Source organism: Pyricularia oryzae, chromosome 2 (assembly GCF_000002495.2).
Source record: "Pyricularia oryzae 70-15 chromosome 2, whole genome shotgun sequence".
NCBI classification, from domain to species: Eukaryota; Fungi; Ascomycota; class Sordariomycetes; order Magnaporthales; family Pyriculariaceae; genus Pyricularia; species Pyricularia oryzae.
Genome location: NC_017850.1, coordinates 1,261,310 through 1,284,785, shown reverse-complemented (window position 1 = coordinate 1,284,785; position 23,476 = coordinate 1,261,310). Strand labels below are relative to the sequence as shown.

Genomic DNA, 23,476 nt, shown 5'->3' with positions numbered 1-23,476 from the left:
GACGGCATAAGAAACTAAATAAACAAAAGAAAACGACAGACCAACACTCAAACTCCACGCGAATGGGGGCGTTACGGGCGTGTACATACAGGCTAGTCCCCTACCAAGCCTTCAGCCATCCATCATGGGATCATGAGACGTGATGGAAATCTCCGCTGCAATTTAACGGCTAGAATTGTTGGGGGATCGTCAGGCGAACCTCTTTTACCCTTTTCGTTTCGTTTCAAAGTCTTCCATTTCTCTATCTCCTCCCTTTCTATTATTCCGGGGGTGCCAGGCTTGATCTCGTATCTTTGTTCCTATTTTTTTTTTCGTTTTTTTTTCAGGGACCACTTAGTCCAATAGGGGATGGAGTTTGCCAACCAAAAAAGAGCTTCGGTATGCATCGGGGAGTACTAGGATAGATTACCCTGACGGACCAAACAAAATACCCATCAAAACGTGCAGTAAGTCATGGATGATTATAGATCGGGATGGCCGCATGCCACTTGCACGGCTCTTCCTCGCTCTAATTTCACCAGCATGATATCATCTCGCGAGGACAGAGCTCTCCCGCACTAGGATGCACGTTGTGTACAACACTTATTCTTTTCCGGGGCGCCGCTTGACAAAGAGAAAGCACATACCTTAAGACAAAGCACAGAAAAATAACAGTCAGAAAAAGTGAAGAAATCAACAGAACGACATCCAAAAAGGGCTGAAGATCGGCATTATAGACAGGGAAGACCGATGCTGATGGGGCATTTGGGGAACCTGGTCAAACCTCAAACACACCCCTGATCAGAACCCATCCAACTGACCGCTGTAAAGCGTGGTCCTTGCCAATTTGCTTTTGCCCTTCTCCCAGGGATGTTTTGATGAGATTCTCGTATGGACATGAGGAAAGGAAAAAAAACTCTGCTATTATTTTTAATAAATTTTCCATTTCTATCTTATCATGAAGTTATTTTTGTGCTGTAATTCTTTTCTTTTCCACCCCCCTCTTTTTGCGACTCTGTCTGTGGTTCCCCATAACGTTGCAGTCCTTCCAAGGCTTCATCCCAGTCAAACGTCATTGTAATACCAGGGGTGGGCTGCAAAGAACGGGGTTCGGTTTTGGCATATTTTTGTTTTGTTCTTTCTGCTAAGAGGCCTCTCGAACCAAAAGGTTACATTGATGGTTTTAGACTTGAATAGCCAAAGAGCACGCACGATGGCGAAGTTTCCGCCGTGCGGTTCCCGGGGTCCCAGGTCCCGCGTGTTTCTGCTCGGTGGATGGCATTCTCCAGATTGCGATTGCCATCCCATACCACCGTTGTACTGTAAGTGGTGGTGGGACGATCCCGCACCATTCCTGAGCCGAGAGAAACAAACCTTTGGGCAGGGGGCCACCTGACTCGACATCCGGAAAGGCGATCGGTGGTTAGGGACCTCTCGCGGTTCCATTCATGGACGACCCCTTCCCTCCCGGACCTGGCATTTCTCTTGGTCTGGTGGTTTTTTTTTTCTCTTCTTTTCTTTTTCATCCGGCCGCCCGGGATCCCGGATGTGGGCGAGGAGCGTAAGAGTGATGGCCCCTCTTCCGTTTGTGTTCGCGTAGAGTACGCCTAGGCCTTGTAAACTCTTCCTTGACAATCTACGGTACCGCGGACGGGCGCGTGGACCCTGTGGGAACCGACCGCGATCCAATCCAGTGTCCCCAAGACAGTTCCACGGCCGGTACCTGCCTTGCTGTGCACCTGGTGATCCGCAACAACCTGTCATCTTTTGGGGGGCAAAATAGGGTCGGTACCATTGTTGCTGCGTGAGGTAAAAAAGAAGCCGAGAAAAAAAGGGACTATACCCTCGATCGAAGCATGTGAAGATCAACGTCTTGCCAGACTTTTGCCCGCGGTAGAAACTTCGCAAAAACCTCCCCCATTCTGTTTGCTGCATGGCCGGTCGCGGAGACGATATCCCGTCCCTTGAAAGTTAAACGCGTTTCCCGGCTCCCGAAACAAAAGGGGGTTAATGTGCGTGAAAAGTCGCCACTTTTCGCTGATTGATATGTGTAATCAGATCGATCCCCCATTGGCCATTCGTTTTTGGTGATGACTGCCCACTTGCGGTTTCCTGGTGGACGTTCGGTTGTCCAATTGTCTAGACGTTTGATACTGCTGGTCTCTCTCTCTCTTTCTCTCTCTTTTCCCCCATACTCGCCAAATTCCCCTAAATGAGCAGATACTAAAATTATCTACTCGAACTCTTGGCCATTTTTAGACGATGGTACGATGGCCAACGGCAATCTCTCTGCAATCTTCAGTCCTACAGTACTTGCCTACCTGGGCCGCCTCGTGAAGCGTTCCGATGGCTTTTCGGGAAGGATTGCAGAAAAGCGGAGTGGCAAGTGGGCTTGCGTTGCGTTGCGTTGGTTGGCGTTTGAATCTGCCTCTCTCTGTGTGTGAATCTTGTCTTTTTTTTTTTTTTCCTGCTCGCGTGCTGTGTTGGAGGGGCACCCGTTGGGCGGTCACATCCTCTTTCGCGATGCACCTACCCCAAACGGGCGGGAAAGTCGGCGATCGCACTTCCAGTGCCGACCGGGGCCCCTGGCATGTCTGTGTTTCACATTTACGCTAGTCTCTTCGGGTGGAGATGGGATGAACTTGGGTTCTGTCTTTGATGGGCAAACATCAACGACGGCATGCCGGGAGTCAAGGGGGGGAAAATAGATGAGCAGAAAAAAAGGTACGGGGACAAAATAGAGAGGGTCGCATGGGATTGCTGGCCAATTGAGCATCTTGATTGCTGGCCACAACACAGCCACGATGAAGTTTATTTTTATTTTATTATTATTATTTTTTTCTATATCCCCTTGGTGTACGGGTGGTTCCTTGTTAAAATTGTTTTCATTCAATTTGTTTGTTAATTCTTTGCTTGATGCATTTGCATGACAAAAGCTGGGTTAACTTGACTTGTAAACAACAAACGGTACGTGGCGGGGCGGGCGTGTAGACAATATACGATTGCTTTAGCAAAAAGATACCAGCAGTACTCCGTATCTCGAGTCCCACCGTAGCTCAACTTGCGAAGTATTTCCTATCTGCTGCGTATCCAAAATCAACGGAGAAGTTTTAGCGGGTAGGGGTATTAGTCCACTCTTGCGACTGCCGCTACTCAGCTCGGCTACTATTCCAAGCATCATCCGTACATAAAATCACTTCGCTACTACAGAGCCGGCACAAAGCGTGGCAGACATCGCGTAGGCACGACCCTACGTTTTACATCTGACCAGCCAACGATCAGTACACCACCCCGCAAGGCGGGGCCGGGCTCCAGTCGGACGACAAAGATGGATGGATGGTCTTCAAGGGCCGCGTTTGCGCGCGAGGGTGTTGAAGCGGTGGGGGAAGTTGTGATGGCTCTAACTCCACATGGCCACATCAGGTAATGATGGGCTCACGTCTCGACAGCCTACAGCTCTTGCGTCAAATTGCAAACGCGGTTATGATATTTGTTGCTGACTTGAAGAACCTGAGTTTCCATTTGAACGTCGTAGTCTTGGTGGACACTCGGCAAAGGGTCCTTGACAGCTGATTTGGAATATTTTGTTGATCGGATCTAGGATTCGCTGCAAGCGTCTAAGTCCAAGAACACAAGGGTAACATTACTAACATTTGCCAAGACAAGGCAGCCAAAGGGCAAGGCATGTTAATTACAGTAGACACAAATCTTTATACTTTACGTATCCATCGTCGTATACCTACCTGCGTTGGGTTACCAAGACCCTGGCGGCAAATTTTCAGTGCGGCCCGTTTGTGACACAGAAATCCTCGGACTGCCACTTAGTTCGGGACCTAGCGGAGGGAAACAAGTCATCCGCATCCTACCAAGGCGATAGCGTTGCCACCGCCTCTTGACTATTTCTTGCTCGTTGAGGGTCTCTATCTGGATGACTCTTGAGCCGAAATAAAACCAACATCGCCAAAGCTGTACGACTGATAAAGGATGGATCGTATTTTGATTGATTGGTTTAAAATCGATTGTGCTTTGCATGAATGCGCACAGATGATATTTCAGATTGCTTCCGGGGATTTTTGTTGCAGTCTGGTGGGGGTGCAAGTCGAGGCAGGCATGCCAACTGCTCTTTTCCAGTCCAATCAACGGTGGCTTGACCCCAAAAAATGCACGGCTGTTCATTCTCTTGTCAATTTCTGCGACTTTATTCCCGGAGTGCTGCGAGCGCGGGCTGTAGCGAGGAGACCCCCCCTGGTCACCTCTGTTGTAATGCCCTCCTCCGACCCAACATTGAACAGAAGTCGGTAGGAGGAGCAGAATTTTGTCCAAGTACTCCATCCAGTGTCCCATCTTTTGACCCATACAAAACTTACTATGTAGATCGAGACCGGTCCAGTGGAACTAGGTAGTAGTTGGATGGAACTCTCCATCTCCACTCGTTGAACTCACAGAGTAGTCGGCGACCAAGTTATGCGAATGAGAACAAAAGCAAAGGTGACAGAGAGGAGTAGCGGAACCAGGGCAGCAAAAGCCGTCCTTGATTGAGCAGGGGATAGGTTGGCGCGGCTAAGGTTGTTGAATGTGAGTTTAGGTGGGTTTTTGGTGCAACTTGAATTGCGTGCCTGAGGTATTCACGCACCACGTAGCAGTGACCTAGGTAGTAAATATGTATGTACATGGAGTGCGGGTAATGTGAACGCATTTGCCGGGGGTGGTTTTTCAAAGTGTCATTGACGTCGTGAGCGGGGCTTTGTTCGTGTGGACAGACTTGGCGGCGACAAGCCTTCTGACGCGACCAGGTCAGTCCAACACAGGGAGCAGCAGCAGCAGCAGCAGTCCTACTCTATGTTATTCCCCTTCTACCATCATCAAAAACCACAAGACCGTCATCAAACCGCAAACTCGCTCCACTGGAACGTGTTTCTCACCGCAGCCTCCAGCGGACCGGGAGGGGAACAGACGTCATACAACAGGCGGCTGGGGGGATGATTTCAGACAGACACCCAATATATCAGAAGGCGGCTGATTGGGAACATGGGTGCGTAGGTAGGCTATCTTGAATTTTGTCGGGGGGGGGGCCATATAGCAGCAATATGTCATCGGCGTCAAAAAACCATTGACCAAACTCGTCATAAGTGTAACGTGCCTTTGTTCAAAGCGTGTTGCTCCTCCACAGAGGCATTCGGTTGGCTGCTTAAACAACCCCAGCACTGTGGTATCACACATTCCATCAACCATGCTCACCTCCTCCCTGGAGACTCTGACCTACCTAGCTCACTTTGCGGCAAATCCCCCCTGTCGGGCCGGTGATGTCAATTGTGCAGTTTGTCTCATTTGTTTACCTAGGGATGCGAGCCAAACGTCGAAAAGGAAGAAAAAAAAGTTGCCCGGGCTTCAAATCCCTCACTTTTGTCCGTGCTAAGCTTATGACGACACCGCTGTACTTATCCCGCGCCTGGGCAAGGGACTTTTTGCAGCACGCACATTTTCATACACTCGAAGAAACTGTCAACTGAACTCCCTCCCTCTACGGATGAACCGAAACCCCTATAGACTCCTTCGTCCAACGTCTACTTCCCACCCACATCCCACCGCATGATCTGATGGCCATGTGTGCAGAGCCGCTCACAATTTCAATTGGGAGCAAAGTAAAGATTCGAGTCAGGTTGGCTGCTTCATAGTGTTGTCGCAGTATCAACAACAGACTGGGGGTGGATGACGCAAAAATATGAAAATAAAATAAAGAATAGATAAATAAATGGTAATAATACAATGCTAGGCAAGGTACCGTCACAAGAGTCGTTCACCTGTGGGCACTAAAAATGTACAGTACATCAGAGACAGTACGTACCTTGCTTGCCTCTCAGGCGGCAAAGGATGCGTGAGACATGATGGTGCCCCACTTGAGGCAGATACGTCCCCACTAATCATCCTAAACTACACTATAGCATCTTGTCATTATACCACGATTAGAATTGCACTGTACACCCACACCCCAACAGTGGTTTTATCAGACTTGCGAATAGGGTAGGGTACCGTACCTCACCCACCTCAGGGTTGGGATCCGAACTCCATATGTCGAACAACGAGTGACAAGACTGCCATCTCTTATTCCGGCATTGAGTCCCCTCAGAAAATGTTCTAAATATACACGCCACAGATTATGTGTTTTGCGAGCTTTTGTGGACCTCTAATCTCAAAGAAAAGTGCAATAGGTACTGAAGGTATGCTGGGCATCAAGAACGACGTCTGAAGGATTATGCCGGGTCCGCTAATTTTTTTTTTATTCTCTGTGTTTTGTTTGTTGTCCTGTGCCTGAGTGCAAATTGGCTCCGCTGCATTTGTCCAGAGCACGCCATCCTTCCTTTGCATAGGTCTCCATCCACCAAGGCAGGACAGGCGGCATCACAAAAGAAAACAAATATTGCCAAAAAGCCAGATAGACAAGCGTCTTGTAAGCTCTCTTTCCCCGGCGCTTCCACGGCCGGTAGGGCAAAACAAAACACAGCCACCAGCACCAGAATGGACCGAAAGCCTGGGGAAACCGCAGCGTGCATTGAACACCTACATCAGCGGCGCGGGCTTAGCATTTTTTCGTGAGGCAGGGGCGGACGGGAACGACCAACCAGCACCAGCCTAGCATCAACGCCGGGCAGATACCGCAAATGCCCAAGGTAGGTAGGTAGGTACCCAAGGTACAGTGCGCTAGACATGGGGCTACCTGGTTGATTGGAGCGGGAAACCGACTAAGCCAGATTTGTCTTGTACGGTGCGTCACAGTGTCAATAAGCGGCGAAGCCTCATTGCCACACGTATCCCACCACACATCATCACCACGCAGACGACCAGCGAATGGGCAGGGACGCGGTACTGATTCTTCGGCCCGCCGTCGTTTTGGCCCTGGTAGGGCCCACCGTGCGCATGCCGTCAGGGCCGCCAACCCTCCCCGTCCGTCTCACCGTGTCGGTCTTTTCAAACGACACGGTTCGAGCTCCGACAGCCTTGGAGCACAGCGGATAAGTCCACTCCTCTGGGTCCCCGCACGTCACTTTCCGTCTCATCTCTTTGGCCATTCACCTCCGGGGCCAAAAAAAAAAAAAAAGAGAGAGAATTAAAATAAATAAAAATGCGATTTTTCTTTGTCTTTACACACCCCCCTTCCAAAAATGCTCCACTACTACACACAAAAAAAGAGGACACCCCCTCCAAGGGTACCTTGGCTTGGCAAAGCACAACTCCTCCCTGTCGCTCTTTTGGACGGACTGCCATCACTGGCGATGACCTAGGTACCAAGTCAAGCATGCTGGGATAGCAAACTAGCCTAGTGGGTTTCCTTGCCTTCTGGTGCGTGCTTGCAGAAAGAAAACGGCGCCGGGGTCTCGATATGTAAACCACCGCCAACCTTCGCACCTTGCAGAAAAACGTGAAATATTTGCCTCGTCTTATTCTGCACAAGATCAAAAAAACCCAATTGCACACACAGAAAAAATAGAGACAGCGAATCGAACATCTACAAGCCCACCTGCAGCAGGGCTTGAAGCTTTCATCCCATCCCAACGGGACAAGAACTTGGGTAGAATAGACGAGACGAAACGGGCGGACCGCAAAACCTTGATCGCCCTTCTTCCATCTTGTCCGCATCAGCCTACAAGCATCTTCGCGGCATCCACGAGCAAGGTCGTCGGTCTGCAACTCCACAACTATCTTTTTCCTCCCTGGTACGGGATACGCTTATGCTATCCACTCATCAACTCTTAACAAACCGGTACATCGACTGCACCGTCCCCGAAAGCAGCCAGCCGTTGCTTGCTTCGCCTTGGCCAGCGTTTATCCTGACAGCACCACCAATTTGGTAGACTGGGTCTACAACAAGAAAATAGCACCTCTTGTGAAACGGATCAGCGCCGAGTTAAATGGACATATCTCGTGGCATATCCATGCCCATTAACATCACTCCATCAGCATCATCATAACAACGGCTCCACGCACTCGCATCACCACAACCCATTTTCGTCCGTCGCTCCTTTTCCCCAGCACCCTCGTATCACTCAAATCAAGCCTCGAGAATCAGTAGGCAGACCGCCTTTGCAGATCTCCTGCTTCTTTTGGTCTTCGCTCACGGCACCTCACAACATCGGCCTGCCGTTAACAAAAAAGAATAAAAAAAACCTCCCAACGACTAGCTGCACGCCCACCCTAATCATAGAGAGGACCCTAGCCTGGTTGTCCCCCCCTCTGTCCTGTCAACCACTTCTGTCACCACCCTTCCCTTCTACTACATCCCATCATCACCCACGGTCCACCCCTGGTTCTTTTCCTTCGTGGACCCCAGGCCCGCCCCTTTACTACCATAGGTCGGCATCGAGATAGGACATCTCACTGCCGATCAGTTTTTGCTTGGAGCTTGTCAGAAGGCACAAAGGGTCCCCACCTGTCCCGCTGACCACAGAGGGTCGACAACGTTTTAAAGCGGAACAGTCAGTCAGTGACATCCACCGGAACCGGCCAACCCTGCCCTGCTCGCGGAGGGTTGCAGCGCTACTCCAGCATACTACCCATCCACCACATATTGCCGTTGTCTTGGTGCCCTTTGCAAAGACTTAAGGATCGCTGATCCCGCCGACCACATTCGCGGATCTCCTTCCAGTCCTTGCCCTTCATCAACCCAAAGGACGCTACTAAACCGACCATCTCTTGTCTCACGCTCTTTTGCATCTGATCAGCGTCCACAAGGCTTCTAGATCCGGGAGCTATTCATCGTCACCACCACTGCCGCATACAATCTCGCTGGCATCTAGACCTAGACCGCCTCTGCGCTCCTGAAGCCGAAGACACTGGGCCCCATCCTATTACTGTATACACAAATCGGTATCACGAACCCTCGACGAGTCACACTTACACACACCATGACGATGACGTTAGACAGCAACCCCCAACGCTTCGGCTCCCTCAACTACGACCCTTACTCCCCTCATCAACCTCAGTTCACCAACCCATGGGCAGCGCCGCCCACGTCCGGTGTCAATGCCTCGAGCAGTATCTACTCTGGCAGCTCACAGGGTGGTCTGAACCCGAACCCGCTTAGCCTCGACAGCCTGACGAAGCACTCTCATCAGCCTCCGGTTCCGCAGCACGTCAACCGTAGCAGCGCCGGCAGCGCAACCTCATTGGCGTCGTACGGATCCGTCCCGGTCCCGTCGTCTTCTGCCAACAGCCCCCACAGTATGGCCCACCTCGCCGCCCACTCAACAGGACAGCAAGACTTACTCTCATCATCTCAAGATCTTCTTAGCCTCGGCCGTCTCGCCCCGGTCAACAGCCTCCCGTCTACGACAGGATACGCAGAAACCCCATACACCACAACCGCCGCACCTATCCACCCATCATACGTCGCCACCTCGCAAGCACCCTACGAGAGCCTGGGTCGCTATGCGCACTCGATGCAACATAGCATGGCCATTCCCAGCGAGGCAGACCACGCTGCGCGCAGGTATTCTCAATCGTGAGTGGAGCATCTCAATGAGAGGGAACGACGAGCCGACAAGATAAAAAAAACACCTTGTCTCGGTGCGCAATCGTGATTTACTAACAGCACGCAACAATAATAGAATCCACCAAGACGAGAGGAGTCGCTTTGCAGATGCCTTGGAAGCTAGCCAGGGTATGCTTTCGATGAGCCAAGAGACACCCCGTAATATCTACGGTCCCAATGCGACGACGCGTGCTCGCAGCTCAGCCGATTCGTATGGATTTCCCTCGACGCATTCGAACTCAAGCAGCGTCTCTTCGACTAGCGGTTTCGGATACTATGGTGGATCCATTGACTCGAGCGTTAGCGACTATTCTACCGCAGGGTCGGACGTTGAGTCATTGGCTAGCAGGACGCTCCCTAGGCCCCAGGGCCTGATGAGCAGCCATGCACCGCCGGCACCGTCGACTATGATGGGCCAATTCAGCTCTAAAGTGTCTAACAGCTCACAAAAGAAGCACAAGTGCAAGGTCTGCGACAAGCGCTTCACGCGACCAAGTTCGCTCCAGACGCACATGTACAGCCACACGGGCGAAAAGCGTGAGTACCCAAAATACACATCCCCCTGTTGCTGCCAATTCTATGTTCCGACATTTCGCTGACTCGGTTTTGTACCCACAACAGCCTTCCAATGCGAGGTCGAAGGTTGCGGCCGCCACTTTTCCGTCGTCTCCAATCTTCGCAGACATCGCAAGGTACACAAGGGTGACGCAAGGTCCGAGGCTGGCTCCGAGGACCATCACTCTGACTAAGCCTTCAAGCCTTGGTCACCACAAGATGTTGCCCGGACTTCACGGACAACAACGAACCGAAACGACATAGACTTTCGAATTTTGCAACTGTTTTCTCTCGCAAGGGGGCACTTCGAATATCCCCTGTATAGATAGGTCACGGCCTTACACACTCGCTACAACATTTAATTCACGTCTATCACTACTAATCACTTTTACCCTTTATTTATTTTTTACCCCCTTATTATATTTTGTTGACACAGAATTCCTGCGCGCCACAACTCGATCTCGAACCACTGCCTGCTACCACGGTGGGAACAGGCTTAAGCGATGCCTAGGTGTATACCAACAGAGCGTCTCTTTTCCTGTCCAAGGCGGGCTTGGACCAGGAGTCGGAAAATGTCTTCACGTGTACAAAAAAGATGGACTGGATGTCACCTGGCATGCGCCTGCGGCCTCTAGCTGCTCGCGATCTTCCCGTCAATCGCTTTCCCTGTTACGATGTTTCTTCGCGTTTTCTGTCGATTTTTCCTGTTGTTCGGATACCCACTCAGTTTTCGTCTGAGCCGACGGTTTATCTTTCTCTGGTCTCAAGCTCCATGGTTTTCTACCCCTACGAGCCTTGCAAGAAGACGGCAACTTGGGACTCTCAAAAGGCGTTCATGTGGCGTTGTTGGTTTGCAATTTATGTCTGCGGGTTTACTTGGGTCAGGCGTTCATGGGTACCGAGACGGCCAAGAGCCAGTCGACGGTGCGTTTTTGTTTTTTTTCTGTCTTGTTTTTAAGGAGGGTCCCACCTGTCCTGCTTGGCCAGGTTCAAGAGGCTCTCCTCGCGCGCGGTCCGAGTTTGTTTCCACTTCATGTCTTATTGTTTTTTTTTCTCTGCAAACAAAAAAACCCACCACTATAGGGTACATCAGTCTCTCGCTGCAACGATCAGATGGAACCACTAGCGCTCGCTTATAACTTCTAATGGCTCCGAATTTCAAGGGGTCCCTTTTTTTTCAGTATTCTACACGCTCGCTCGGCGAGGTTGGGAATAATCTTGTACCATCACCGCAGGCAAAATCCTGAAGAGAACCGCCGAAACAAAAAATGCTCATTATACCCGCCTACCACCTACAACCTTATTACTTAGTTTTGTTTAGATAGCTGCAGGAGATTGACGATCTTCTCAAAAGACAGAATAGATCAAAACCAATCCCCCCAATCATCTTTTTACTACAAGTTGCTTGTGACCACAAACAAAAACGCTATCACAGCCCTCTTTTCTGCAGACGATATGTTTTTAGCACGTGGTAGACGGGCGAAAATGTCGATCTCTTTTTTTTTTATCGAGAATGATCTGCAAAAAGTACTAAGCAGCGGCGCGCGGGCTGTGAGGAGTAGCAAACAAAAAAAAAAAAAAAAAAAAAAAAAAAGCCTTGCCGCACCGTTCTTCGACCATTTTGCGACAAGGGCGCGATCTCGGGAAGGGGGCGAGTTAATTCAACTCGAACGTAGATGATTCCCCCGCCGGCTACATTCCGGGTGGGTTACGATCGACGCCACATGTTGCGTGCTTGTTTGTGTGTGTGTGTGTGTACCATAATCCATGTGTATCGCTCTTCTCTTTTTGTCACTCTCTAATTTTTTTTTGTCTGTTTCCTCCGTGTCCGGTCCCCCCACCACCTATCTCAATACGCAAAGATGGGAATGACAATTGACGACGACTCGGAGGTTTTGATAGGCTACTTCGCCTCGTCTCATGGTGAGGCGAACCAAGGAACCATCGTCCAATGCCCGGGCGCGGTTCCCAGATCGCCACGGGTAGGATCTTTGTGGGGACCCAGCAAAAAAAAAAAGTACACAAGTGTGTGCTGGAGAACCACACCCAGCCAAGACATGAAGGTTTAAAACTTGGGGGTGTAAGAATTACTACTGGTTAATGCTCCTTTGTCATTCACTACAGTATTACTGCACGGGCTTACCTACTTCATACCTACGTATGTTACAGACGTGGACACGCGAGAAAAACGCGCAATATTGTTTTTTTTTCTTCCCTCTTGCAAGGGCTAATAAACCTGATGGTTGGATAACAGGGGTAGTTTTTTTAGTGATGGGTAACGGGCGAACAAATAAGGGCTGTGTGTATGTGGTCTTTGACGAACACAACCGTATGGAGCAAGGCGAAAAACAAAGAATCCACTCTTACCAGTGGCGCAACACGTGCCCTTCGGAGATTCCCATTTGTTAGGCGATATCTAACTCGAGTAATAATGAGGGGGTTTTACGTCTTGAAGCAACAAGATGTGTCTCCAGTCTTGGTCTGAACAGAGCTTGAATGGAGCCGAGTTTGGTACCAAGGAAGCTTGGCCTATTGCCCCGCCCACATTTGTTAGGGCGGTTATAAGTGCCAATTGGGTACCACAATCAGATAATACTTTCCGTACCTAGTATAGGCTTTCCAATTGGAGAGGTATTGCCACTTAACGCATATACCTATGACTTTTGAGTAGTATTTGGTCTTGGCGACACTTTTTTTTTCTATACAACTCACAAAAAGTCACAATCACCTTCGGCTGCCTCCCTCGTCCACTGCGTTGTGGACCTTCTGGGCATTCCCATCCACAAAAAAAAAAAAAAAAAAAGTTGTAAGCTCCGCCACCCCGTTTTACAGGTTTAACATGGAGGAAAACACAGGCGAATTGGGCTGAGCGGTTTTGAAGATTCTTAGCACAAAACAAACCTGCGGTTAAGGATGCATAAACGCCCAGCTTACCTTTCGGCGAACGACATAGGTAAAGATTTTCACTCTCTCTTTATTTTCTATTTTTTGGCAGGCGGGGGAAAACCAACAAGAGAAGGGCACATGGCCAAGGTCGGACGATCACCGACGATCTTGGGCGGCTTTGGCGTGTTTCATATTTTTTTGGCGGACCCCTTTTCTTCTTTTCTCTCTTGTCCCTTTGGTTCTTTTTTTTTCAATCTTCACCTTGGGGGAAAGCAAAGCACCAAGAACTCCCCAAGGTTGCCAAGGCTTTGTCTGTTGTCCATATTTCCCCTGCTTGTCAATTTTCTGGCGTCTTGGCTTTTCTTTTCTTGATGAACCACTCTTTCTTTACTATGAGTTGATTGTGCAGATCATTTACCTCGTCAGGGCAACCTTTTTCCTCCGAAACTCGGAACTCATGATCAGTCGATCTGAGAATTTTGCTGTATTGGGAAAATCTCGGGGAGGCTGGTTTCCATTATCTTTTTTTGCCTCCGACTTTTCGGGGGTTATTCGCGGGGACGGCCTTGACCTCCCAATTGATGAACCCGGGACAAGATTAAAGATAGCTTGGATAAGTACCACACATTTGATTGCTCACCCATACGAAACTGTCCTATCATTGGCCACGGCACGAGGCTTGAAAGTCAATCTGCAAACGGGTGATGCGCTATTTCTGTTCTTACCCAGTCGGTGAGAGGTCTTTGTTTTGTCGGTAGAGCTGCCCGCTACAGGCTGGTACCATGACTTCTTCTTTTTTTTTTTCTTTTTTATCTTTGCACACAACCTGGTCCCCTTTCCTTGTCAGCTTTTTTTTTCGGTCCGGGAAAAGGGAAGAATGATTGAAACAAATTGAATGAATTAATGTGCAATTATACCGCAGTCTCCACCTATAGTATTAGTGATAATCTACTATAAAGCGAAAATACCACAGGGAAATAATGCAAATGACAGAAAAGCGGATGGAGACCGGGTCGGTCCCCGGTCCCCGGCCCGGGGTCTTGGGAAGCCTCGAATCTCGGTCCAGGGGACGGCTAGCGATGTCGTGTCTGCATCAAGCATCACCCTACAGCAAAAAAGTAGCAACTTCCAAGTTCTTTGCGACAAGGCTTACCATGTTGTATACTTGGCTGGCAGCCCCGCTACGCCCTGCTGGATCACTAACTGGGATGCGGGGATTGTCGAATACCTAACTACTCCGTACGGAGTACTCATTCCAAACCCCAATTTTAATAAAATAAAAAACGAGGGAAAAAAAGAAATTCACTGTGGGCTCGCACTTTGGGGCCAGACGCGACAGCCGCGCGGTGAAATCTGGGAAGTTGAGATCCCATCTACGGTACAGCAAGGTAGTCTAGATGCCCGACCGACCCTCTGTCTCAAGCTCTGAGCAACGCAGGGATTCATAACAGAATATCAGGTTTTTATTATACAAGACTTGACCGACTTTGGGCGCACGTGGGGGTTTGGAAAAATTAACATACGTACACCATAGTACATTTTACATTGCAATTTAACAAATATATTTTCGCTTGTTTCTTTTAATTCATCATATTCTCCTCTTCCCTCTTCAAACGAACCTTTCCCCTTCAAACGAACCTTCAAAGGGATGTGGGCAGTTGCATTCTATCTTTTCTGAGGGAAAAGCTCATGTGGGGACATACACCTCTTCACCTCCTTCTACCCCATGCATGATGCAACGCCGAGGCCATGTAATTAACTGTACCGCCCTGCACCTGACTTGTAACGAACTGATTCGATTAACCAGATAAAAAAGGGTCTTTTGTCTGATTTGTTAAACGAAAATGCCAAAGCGCAAAAAAAAAAAAAGATTGGTTCCCTCCGAATACTGTAGAAAGGGTGTGCTGTAGCTTTTGTTGCCATTTTGATCGGGGCTTGGACCGTCGTCCGCCCGTTGGCCGGAACAAAAAAAAAAGGAGATAGCTGTCCGGTCAAGGGAAGCTAAAAAGCCCTCTTCTCAACGACATGGCGTAGTCAGTGGTAAGCATCATCAGCCCCGCGGTTACGTCATAAGAGCCGGCCGTGCCCCCGGTTCTGGGGGTGTGTAGGGTCGCACACACACACACACACACACAGTGTATCAATCCGATTTGACGTAGAAGGGGCATACAGTGTAGTGTTCTCACTTCTCTCACCCTGTCCCTCCAAAAACTCTCTAAGCCTTTTACGGCCCGTGAAAGAGGGGGTGTGAGAAGAACTAACGACGAACGGGGTTAAGTGTGGATGGGGAACGGAACTTGCCAATGAACCATTCATTGTTGATGATGTTAGCCAGGCATCACTATGAGGATTGGTTCGATAGGAGACAAAAACCATTGTTTCGGTGAGCAGAGGGCGACAATGAATGGCAAACGGCAAACGCCACGTACCAGGGGAAAATGAAAATCTACTGAACCAGTCGCACATCACTCAACTATCATTATACTGTATACAATTGCTCTCTTCTGTCAAGGCCAGCGGTGGGAACTACTGACAGAAAACAAAAAACACAACGAGAAAAATCACATACTGTATCCGACCTTAGATCTGACGTGTGCGACACGTTAATATTGGAGCTTGCTGGGTTTCTTACACTTTTTTTCAAACTCGGCGCCTTGCGTGGAAGGCTCCCTTGAAGCTTACAGTACCTTAGATAACTATGGGGTGGTTTGATCAATGCCTGGCATCTGATAGTGCAGTAGATCCATACCAAGTAATGTTATCTCGTTGCCTAATTATTTTGTTTTCGAGTCTGAGCCAGATGCTACTGTAAATCTTTCCATCTTTTTTGTCTCTCCTCTTTTTTCCCCCTTTCTTTTTTGCATCTGACAAGCAACTCCCGTTGCACTTGAAGATGTTCCCTCCCGACTCTTGACCCTAAATTTGGTGGAATGTGACCATGTGTGAATGACCACCAAACAAAACTCTGGCTTGGCAGCTTCTTGTTCCCTTCACCGCCACGCATAATCAATACCTCCATTTTGAGTTCACTTGCGACGGATGCATGCAGAAAAAGGGTATTTTAGTGTGTTGCCATTTTGGCTAACCTTGGGTCACTTGGGCTAGCAAGACTAGGTGAGCGGGAAGGGCACCGTTGGTTCGCGCGATAAAAGTGATGGCTCTGCCGATAACTTGCGCCTCGGCTGAGACCTTGTATTTTTTTTTTACTCCCCAAGGGTCTTCTTCCCGCCCTAGTTAGTTTTCACCTTTAGCTCCCCCCCTCACACAGCCCCTCCAACTACGGAGGAAGGCTACGAACGTACTAACGCGCGACAGTTTTTTTTCGCTGGTGTTTTTATTCCCGGGCCTTGGTTTCGTGGATGCGACGTTCAGGGCGATGCGGCATCAAGTGAGACGGATGGCTTACTCCGTGTGTGGAAAGCTGCAGATGTACACAAATGGGGAGGGGGGCGCGCCGAGAGTGGGGGTGTCAGTGTAAGGGTATACTACAACCTGTACAGTATAATAATATGTGTGCAATATGCGCGCGCCCGTGTGCGTTGCGTTGTATTGTGTTTTGCCATTTGAGGTGGTGGTGTGTGTTGAATGGTCGCCTTGGATTTTTTGCACAGAATACCTAGTCTACCATACGGTAAAACCAGCTAAAGAGGCCCCCCGGCTTGTACTGTACTGTACTCATCTCTGAAGAAGACCAATGTGTTGTCCTTGCATGATAAGATTGATTGATTGATTGATTGAACTGCCCTGGTGGCCTACCCGAAGGCGCCACAATGTAAGATTCGCCTCCTCTTTTGCCCAAAATGCCATCCGAAATCACAAGATTCCCATACCCTTCTTCCCCAGAAGCCCACCAACCGACCCGGCCGGTAGTGAATTCTTCCGGCGGACCCTCATAAACACCCCTTTTCATTTCCCGCAATCACTTGACTGCCTTGCTTTTTGGGGGGGCCACCACTCTTCTCTCAATGCTTCAGCCTTGTCGAGCGACCGATGTCATTTTATTTTTTTTGTTTTGTAAGAGAAAGAGGAGACCACAAAAAAGAGGGACCCAAAAAAAAAAAAAAAAAAAAAAGAGATCTTTGTGCAATCTGCTACGCGAATAATTCACTTAATCCAAAACCCCCACAACATAAAATTGAGCGACGAACGACTTACTCCTTAGGGAATACCGAAGGATATGGGCAAGGGTCCCTATTCATCTCAATCTGTACCAAACATCAAGAACAAAAGAAAAGAAAAAAATATCCGCAAAGCGCAATCCGCATCTCACCCGGGCGGTTTTGCGACCAGGTACCTAGTGACCTACCTAGTCTAGTGTGTTCCCCGCAACGAGGTTCCTCTTGGTCTTTGGCGCAAGATCCCCAAAAATGTCTCTCGTCCTGTGACAGTGAGGGTAATTCGGAAAACCCCTCTTTCTTTTTGGAGTTGCAAACAATGACGTAGTTTTTTCTGGTATCTTTCGACGCTTGTGATTATTTTGCACAAGCTACTGTAGTTGGTGCTGTTTTTCTTTCTAGTTTGGAGGGTTGCAACGCATTAGACCGAGTATGGGATTCCTTCTTTGTGCACTGTCCTCCTGCTCCCCGAACCCACACACCCCCCGGGAGGCGGGGGGGGGGGGGGGTGGGGGGTGGGTGGAAATTCTTTTTGATGGTTTACCTTACTAGGTAGTAGTAGTAGAGTTTGACGCGAAGCGTCCCGCCAAGCTGAGCTCAGGTACCGTAAACTCAATCCCAAGTATCTACATAGTAATTATTGTCCACGCAAGTCAGGGATGAGCACAGCGAATAGCTACGGCCTTGCTTGCCCCAGGGGATTTTTCTATCGAATTCCCTTGATTTCGACGTGATTCATTGTTTGCGAGCAAAAACAAATTAAAAAAAGAAGAAAAATAGGGTTGAAATGGAAGAGGAAACACGTCGTGCATGAGCTCTTTTTTGGTCTTTTGATGGCTCGGTCATGCCCGATTCAAAGGACAGTTCTACTAGATGGTGAGCTGACTCGCCAGGTACCCGGTTTGCCTATGCTGCAGCTAGGAAGACACTTGCAACAGATAGTGCCAGACGACGTGCAAGACCCAGCAGGTAGTCGCGTTTCTAACAAATGATCGCCGGCTGTCCTTGCGGGTGAATGTAAAAACAACCATGAACAACCAAGCAAGTAACGTTTTCTGACTCTTGACATGTAATGCCGCAACCAACCGGGCAGATACATGACTTTTTTTTTTCTTTCCTTCCTTGTCAACCCATGCCCAAGGAAACGCATTGAAAATGACACATAGATAGACATGCGAATGAGTAGCGGAATGTCATGGTGTGCAGGTATATATTTAGTTACACAGCATTAACAAATATAGACTAGACTTAGACTGAAGACGACATCTATGGTTAACCATGCCAATGTCGCTGGAGTCCCAAAAAACCCGCAGAAATGTTCCGATGGCCCCGTTACAGACTTGCAAAAGCCCTGTCGTCCGAACCCCCGGGCTGTCGATTCAGGAGCGGCTCGTTTCCACGTCCCGGGCCGTTGGGACCGGACGTCGCTCCGGCTCTGCAAGCGTCGCCGATCTCTCACGACAAGGTTTCACAGATATGCGACAGGCTTGAGAAGCATTCTGAAAATTACTGGGAATTTCTCCAGCGGATAGTGTAACAGAAAAAAAAAGAAGAAAAAAAGGAAGGAAAAAAGGAAGGAAAAAAAACCCTCATGGATAGTTCCTCTCAAGTCACTGTGAACACACTGGCCATTAGAACTGGGTGGTTTATGTATTATTCAGGCTGTCTGCTCTATTCAGTCCGCCTCACTCATATCACCGATATTACATAGTGAACAAGATGTGATTTAATAGTTATTGTCTCAACCCCCCGTCACCCCCAAAACCCCGTCAAGTCCACAACACTTCCCATCCCCAAGCCTAATTGAAGGAAGCTCCTGAAAATGTATTGCATTTTATTAGAGACGTATGCGAATTTCGTATTATGATGATATTCAGATTGATACCCATCAGGCCCGAGTTCGTACCACTCCGCAACAGCCATTCCCATGGCACCGGAACGTATTTTAAAAACTCAGTCTTTACGTCAATCAGAAAGAGGAAGGCGGCGTTCCAATATCCACCCCACACACGCGTGCAATCGTCCCAATCTTGGTAGAGCTTCCTGTACTTTGTACTGACTTTGTAGGCAAATTGATGTTCATTTAGGATACGTGCTACGAGTTTCCCGAACAACCGTGTCGGGGTTGTCCCCAAGCCGAAGTCCCGGGGTGGAGATGTACAGAAAGGAAAGAAAAAAGCAGGTCATCTTAAATTAGATCTATCTAGTTCATCTGTTCACTCCAACTGAAGCCTTTAACTTTGTTGCACCCTCGGCAGCATGATGCAGTCGCAGCAATCGGCCCGTCGCTCCATGCCCTTGACCATAATTCGACAGATGCGGCACGTCTTGGTTAAACTGAAACTCGGAGCTCTCTCCGTCGGTATTGATCTCGTACCACCCTGCAATTCTTATTCCATGGTGTTATCACCCTTCTTGTAAAGTCATTTGCAGACATGTGCGTCAGAAAAGCATCGTTTCTACATTATGACCCCAAATAAATATAAATTTCATGCGTACCGACGGTATGTCCTGTCCCTTCAAAGCCGATAAAACAACGTTGGCTTTCGTTTACGTGAGGTTACCGGTACACAAAACGCAGGGGCTTTTAGGTGCAAAAACACGGTAGATCGATGTATTGAAAAGCTGTACAAGAAAATACTCCAATAACACAAAGGCCCCCCCTTCCCCTAAATCCTTTATTAAAACTTTGGATTGGCATTTCCGACTGAATTTCTTAGAGTACACGCTCAGCATGTGTTTAGTTTTGTCTTTATATCATTTATTATTTTTAGGTACCCTTCGATGAACCAGGATGGCCTTTATTTATCACTGCTGCTGCCGGTGGCATCGCCGACACTAATAAACACTGAACAAGGTTGACGGCCTAGGACCAAGGGGCTAGACGTTCGCATCTCCGATCTCCGATGGTATATTGAATGCGGGCAGGCATATTATCCCCAAATAGAAAACCAAAAATAAAAATAAAAAAATTACCTGCCCATTGTACACACCCAGCTAATTATACCACCGCTACTGAGCCGCTGCACACTTTGCGTCACGAGGGGGCTGACGAGCCGCATGGACTTACCATGTCCTGTCTATGCGGTTGACGGAGATGCCAATTTTATGGCCAAACACCGCTACGGCATGAGCGAATGGCGTGTGTAAGCCCAACGAGATAGCGCTGCCAATCATCATTCCGACGCCGGGGGCTGATGGGCATAGTTCTGCACCCTGCTGGTGATAAACCTGACTCGACCGTATACACAGCCCCGGAATAGAATCCTGCAATCTGTTTAATCCGCGTCGTTGTAGTTATGGGGGTTGGAGGGGAAGAAGAACCACGCAAACCAGGCGGCTCGCCGTCGACGGTCAAGTTGTAGTGCTGGTCGTCGAGGCCATATCTCATTTCCCTTTGGTCGTGAGTTTCGTGCTGTATCCCAATTCCACCGATAATGACCAAGCGCTTGTAGCTTCTCCCTCGTCACAACCCGCTCGCCTTTGCATGTATTCGTCCTAGCTCCCGGGAGCGCCGGTCAAGCTACCCGGCTGCGTCAACGTATTGTGTGAGGGTCCTGGGACACATTGTATGGAATCTTCAGGGCTCGAAGATGTCTTCCGTCCAAATAATGCTGCAGTGATTGTATTTTCCCCCTTCCTGACTCCGTTTGTGATCATTCGCCGGGCGCCGGGCGTGTAAGATTGGCCGATGTCGGGGATCATGGGCGCTGTCACTGAAGCTGCCATAGCAGCCGCGGGTGCGGTAAACTCAGCGTCTGTTCATTCCGGGTAACCGGGGTAGCGAAGGCAGTGTAGAGGGCATCAACTTGACGTGATGGTCAGGTATGGTTCCGTCAGAGCTACCGCTGTTAGGCACGTTGGCAGGCAAGTAGGGTTGGTTCCTCGCATTGGTTGCTGGCATGGATGCCGATGTCTTCAGGGAGCCGTCCATGGCGTAGAAAGCTTCAGTCATGTCCAGGGAACGAGCCCAAGACGACGTGTTGAGCGCAGAGATCAGCCGGTGCCCGTCAGTGGTGTTGCGGAACCGGAAGCCTGGCTGAGCGATGTTGTTGTCATATAAAGGCGAGCCTCCATGGAGTCAAAGGGCATATCTGGATAGCTATAGGGTTCCGTTGATTGCAAGTATGCCAGTCAGGGCCACTCCTAGTGTTCATCCAGGGAAGTATCAAGTACAGCCCATGAATAATCATGAATCCACCTTGATTTTTTTTATTGTTTCTAGTTACATTAGCAGACAAATCAAATCAAGACTAAACAAAACACCTCCAAACTTTTCCGTGATCCAAACCTTCCTCCAGGGCTGGCCTCTCTATGATCGAGTGCTTTCAATGCCTCGGGCGAGCCTGTTACTCCGCCGGGGGCCGAGTATCTCGTATGGAGTCTATGCTCAACGCGGCGAGTTGGACACGCTTCGCTCGAGAAGGGGCCGTGGATCCCAGCGGTCCCCGTCTATGCTTTCCTCATCGTCGTCCTCCTCGATAGCCACGGTCGATGGGGAGTATGCTCGCCTGCTTCCCTCCGCGTCGCAGTCGGCAAAGAACTCCTCGCCATCGTCCTTGTTGTAAATGAAGAACTGGACAAATATGCCCATGTCGAGGAGCAGTGTGCCAAGGCTGCCGGCGAGCCATGACAGATTGACGAGGATGTACTGCCCATAGATCCTTCCAGCCTCGCCTCCTACGCAGCCCCCTGCGTGTGGCCCAATGCCCGAGTGCTTGTCTCTGCAGCGCGGCTCAAAGGCGAATATGGAGAGGACGTAAGTCAGGTTTCCGAGGCAGGCGAACAGGAAGAAGAGCATGCTGACGCCCTCGGTGGACTTGCGTCTATAGTTGAGGAGGATCTGTGGCACACGCGAGCCGAGATAAAGAACCGCGCAGAGCCAACCAAACACTTGGCCGAGAATGTTAAACTCGAGCAAGTCCTCGCCCTTACTGGGCGCCTCTCGGTCCGATCGCGACCTGCTGAGGTACCACCCCGCAACCCCTGATGCGCACACCATCAACACGGCCAAGGAGTTGAAGGCTACTGCCTGCAACCGACTTGGGCGGTTATCGGGAGCTCCTCGAGTGGCCGAAGGTGAGGCGACAGACGCAGCCAAAGCGTCCCGCGCAAGTACGGCATCGTCGATCAGCGGGACAGCCGGTGATAGGTGGTAGGATTGGTCAGACCAGGAGCCGCGACGGCTCGACGCGCCTTGCTGACCAGTGCTCGAGCCATTTGCAAGCAGAGCCGTCCGCTCGTTGGGCTGCTGGCCGTGGTGGTTGCTACCATTGCCATTCGAGACACCACCATCCGCAGGTTTGGGTGTCTGGGTCGAGCTGGGAACAACCTCGTCGCGCCAGGTGAAACCTCTGTAGTAGAAGCACTGGCCCAGAAGAACGACGTCGGCTATCGTGTAGTAGATGGCCAGTATGATCATGGTCGGCAGGACACCCTGCATTACGCCCCCCAGGATGTTGAAGACATCACCGAGTAGCCAGATGATGATGAACTGCAGCGACAGGCCATCTGCACTACCGCGGCGGAAGTTCTCGACAATCTGGGGCGAGAAGACGACGACCCAGCATGCGATCGATATTGATCTGCACGTGATGTTGTTAGCTAGGTGCTGGGTACGATTTGGTAGGCAAGGTAGCTCAGAGTCGTGATAGGTTCGATTCCGTTTACAGCCATGATCGCCAACAATGGAATTCAAAGTTTTTAAACTTTGCTCCTACCTACCCGCATATCCCAGATATTGCTTCAACATCCAAATTCAAAGGCCCTGTTGGTGGCGCCATGATCCCTCTGTTCAATCCCTTTTGCGGGATCTCTATGACATCAAGGAAGCCTTTGCCGCGGCAAGCCTTTTCTAGCCGCCTTCTAGATCGATGGTTGTTGATAACAGACAGAGAAAAGCAAAATTAATCACCAGTCGCCTGCAACGAACAGACAGGACTGTGGTGAGATGGGAACGGCGATTGATGATGCCGAAGGAAAAAAAAAACTTGGTTCAAAATTAAATCTGCGCGTCTAGTAACCGCAGCAAGCGTTGTGGAATGCCGAGGAATCAAGGGTTGAGAAGAGTTTTCTGGGTGAACCAAGGAAGGCTTGTCTTGCAATAGAATTAATTATTAAAAGGCACGGACTGCTTCGATTACCGTACCGTACCGTAAAACAATATCTGTTGGTACTTGGAAATGAAATCAAAATTTGGTGTCGTCACCAGTCAAGATGTAGTCAGACATATGCATAGAAGAGGGAAAAAAGAAGGGTACAAATGCAAACGTGTTTTCTTTATTTCGCCTTATTCCATTATTAATTTTTTATGTTTACGATGTTGCATGCGCTGATGGAAATTTTTCATCGGTGCTACGGCTTGCAGTAACCAGGCTGGGATGCACTTGGCAATCAAGCGCAGCTACCAAGCCCG

At 49.5% G+C, this 23,476-nt stretch overlaps 7 protein-coding genes across 7 annotated transcripts; 5 read left to right on the top strand and 2 right to left on the bottom strand.

The window, feature by feature from the left end:
* Nucleotides 1-3,307: 3,307 nt before the first annotated feature.
* MGG_15561 (uncharacterized protein) lies at nucleotides 3,308-3,552 on the top strand (the record flags this gene model as incomplete). The annotated part of the gene is made up of 2 exons (XM_003713635.1): nucleotides 3,308-3,358; nucleotides 3,436-3,552. 2 exons carry the CDS (start codon nucleotides 3,308-3,310, stop codon nucleotides 3,550-3,552), a joined length of 168 nt encoding a protein of 55 aa, XP_003713683.1.
* A 3,815-nt stretch (nucleotides 3,553-7,367) lies between these two features.
* MGG_04699 (C2H2 finger domain-containing protein FlbC) lies at nucleotides 7,368-11,426 on the top strand. The gene is made up of 4 exons (XM_003713634.1): nucleotides 7,368-9,195; nucleotides 9,256-9,475; nucleotides 9,582-10,042; nucleotides 10,127-11,426. Exons 1-4 carry the CDS (start codon nucleotides 8,880-8,882, stop codon nucleotides 10,252-10,254), a joined length of 1,125 nt encoding a protein of 374 aa, XP_003713682.1. The 5' UTR covers nucleotides 7,368-8,879; the 3' UTR covers nucleotides 10,255-11,426.
* Nucleotides 11,427-11,922: 496 nt separating this feature from the next.
* Nucleotides 11,923-12,514, top strand: MGG_15560 (uncharacterized protein; the record flags this gene model as incomplete). The annotated part of the gene is made up of 3 exons (XM_003713633.1): nucleotides 11,923-12,042; nucleotides 12,185-12,218; nucleotides 12,315-12,514. 3 exons carry the CDS (start codon nucleotides 11,923-11,925, stop codon nucleotides 12,467-12,469), a joined length of 309 nt encoding a protein of 102 aa, XP_003713681.1. The 3' UTR covers nucleotides 12,470-12,514.
* Nucleotides 12,515-12,765: 251 nt separating this feature from the next.
* Nucleotides 12,766-13,587, top strand: MGG_15559 (uncharacterized protein). Its single transcript, XM_003713632.1, has 2 exons — nucleotides 12,766-12,866; nucleotides 12,942-13,587. The coding sequence occupies exon 2, from the start codon at nucleotides 12,974-12,976 to the stop codon at nucleotides 13,316-13,318; it is 345 nt and encodes a 114-aa protein (XP_003713680.1). The 5' UTR covers nucleotides 12,766-12,866; nucleotides 12,942-12,973; the 3' UTR covers nucleotides 13,319-13,587.
* A 1,805-nt stretch (nucleotides 13,588-15,392) lies between these two features.
* MGG_15558 (uncharacterized protein) lies at nucleotides 15,393-15,965 on the bottom strand (the record flags this gene model as incomplete). Its single annotated transcript, XM_003713631.1, has 3 exons — nucleotides 15,393-15,419; nucleotides 15,516-15,665; nucleotides 15,960-15,965. 3 exons carry the CDS (start codon nucleotides 15,963-15,965, stop codon nucleotides 15,393-15,395), a joined length of 183 nt encoding a protein of 60 aa, XP_003713679.1.
* A 1,743-nt stretch (nucleotides 15,966-17,708) lies between these two features.
* On the top strand, nucleotides 17,709-18,552 carry MGG_15557 (uncharacterized protein; the record flags this gene model as incomplete). Its single annotated transcript, XM_003713630.1, has 1 exon — nucleotides 17,709-18,552. Exon 1 carries the CDS (start codon nucleotides 18,340-18,342, stop codon nucleotides 18,550-18,552), a length of 213 nt encoding a protein of 70 aa, XP_003713678.1. The 5' UTR covers nucleotides 17,709-18,339.
* Nucleotides 18,553-21,201: 2,649 nt separating this feature from the next.
* MGG_04698 (PQ-loop repeat-containing protein 2) lies at nucleotides 21,202-23,289 on the bottom strand. Its single transcript, XM_003713629.1, has 2 exons — nucleotides 22,786-23,289; nucleotides 21,202-22,646 (listed from the first exon to the last, which is right to left on the bottom strand). Exons 1-2 carry the CDS (start codon nucleotides 22,842-22,844, stop codon nucleotides 21,452-21,454), a joined length of 1,254 nt encoding a protein of 417 aa, XP_003713677.1. The 5' UTR covers nucleotides 22,845-23,289; the 3' UTR covers nucleotides 21,202-21,451.
* Between the last annotated feature and the right edge of the window lie 187 nt (nucleotides 23,290-23,476).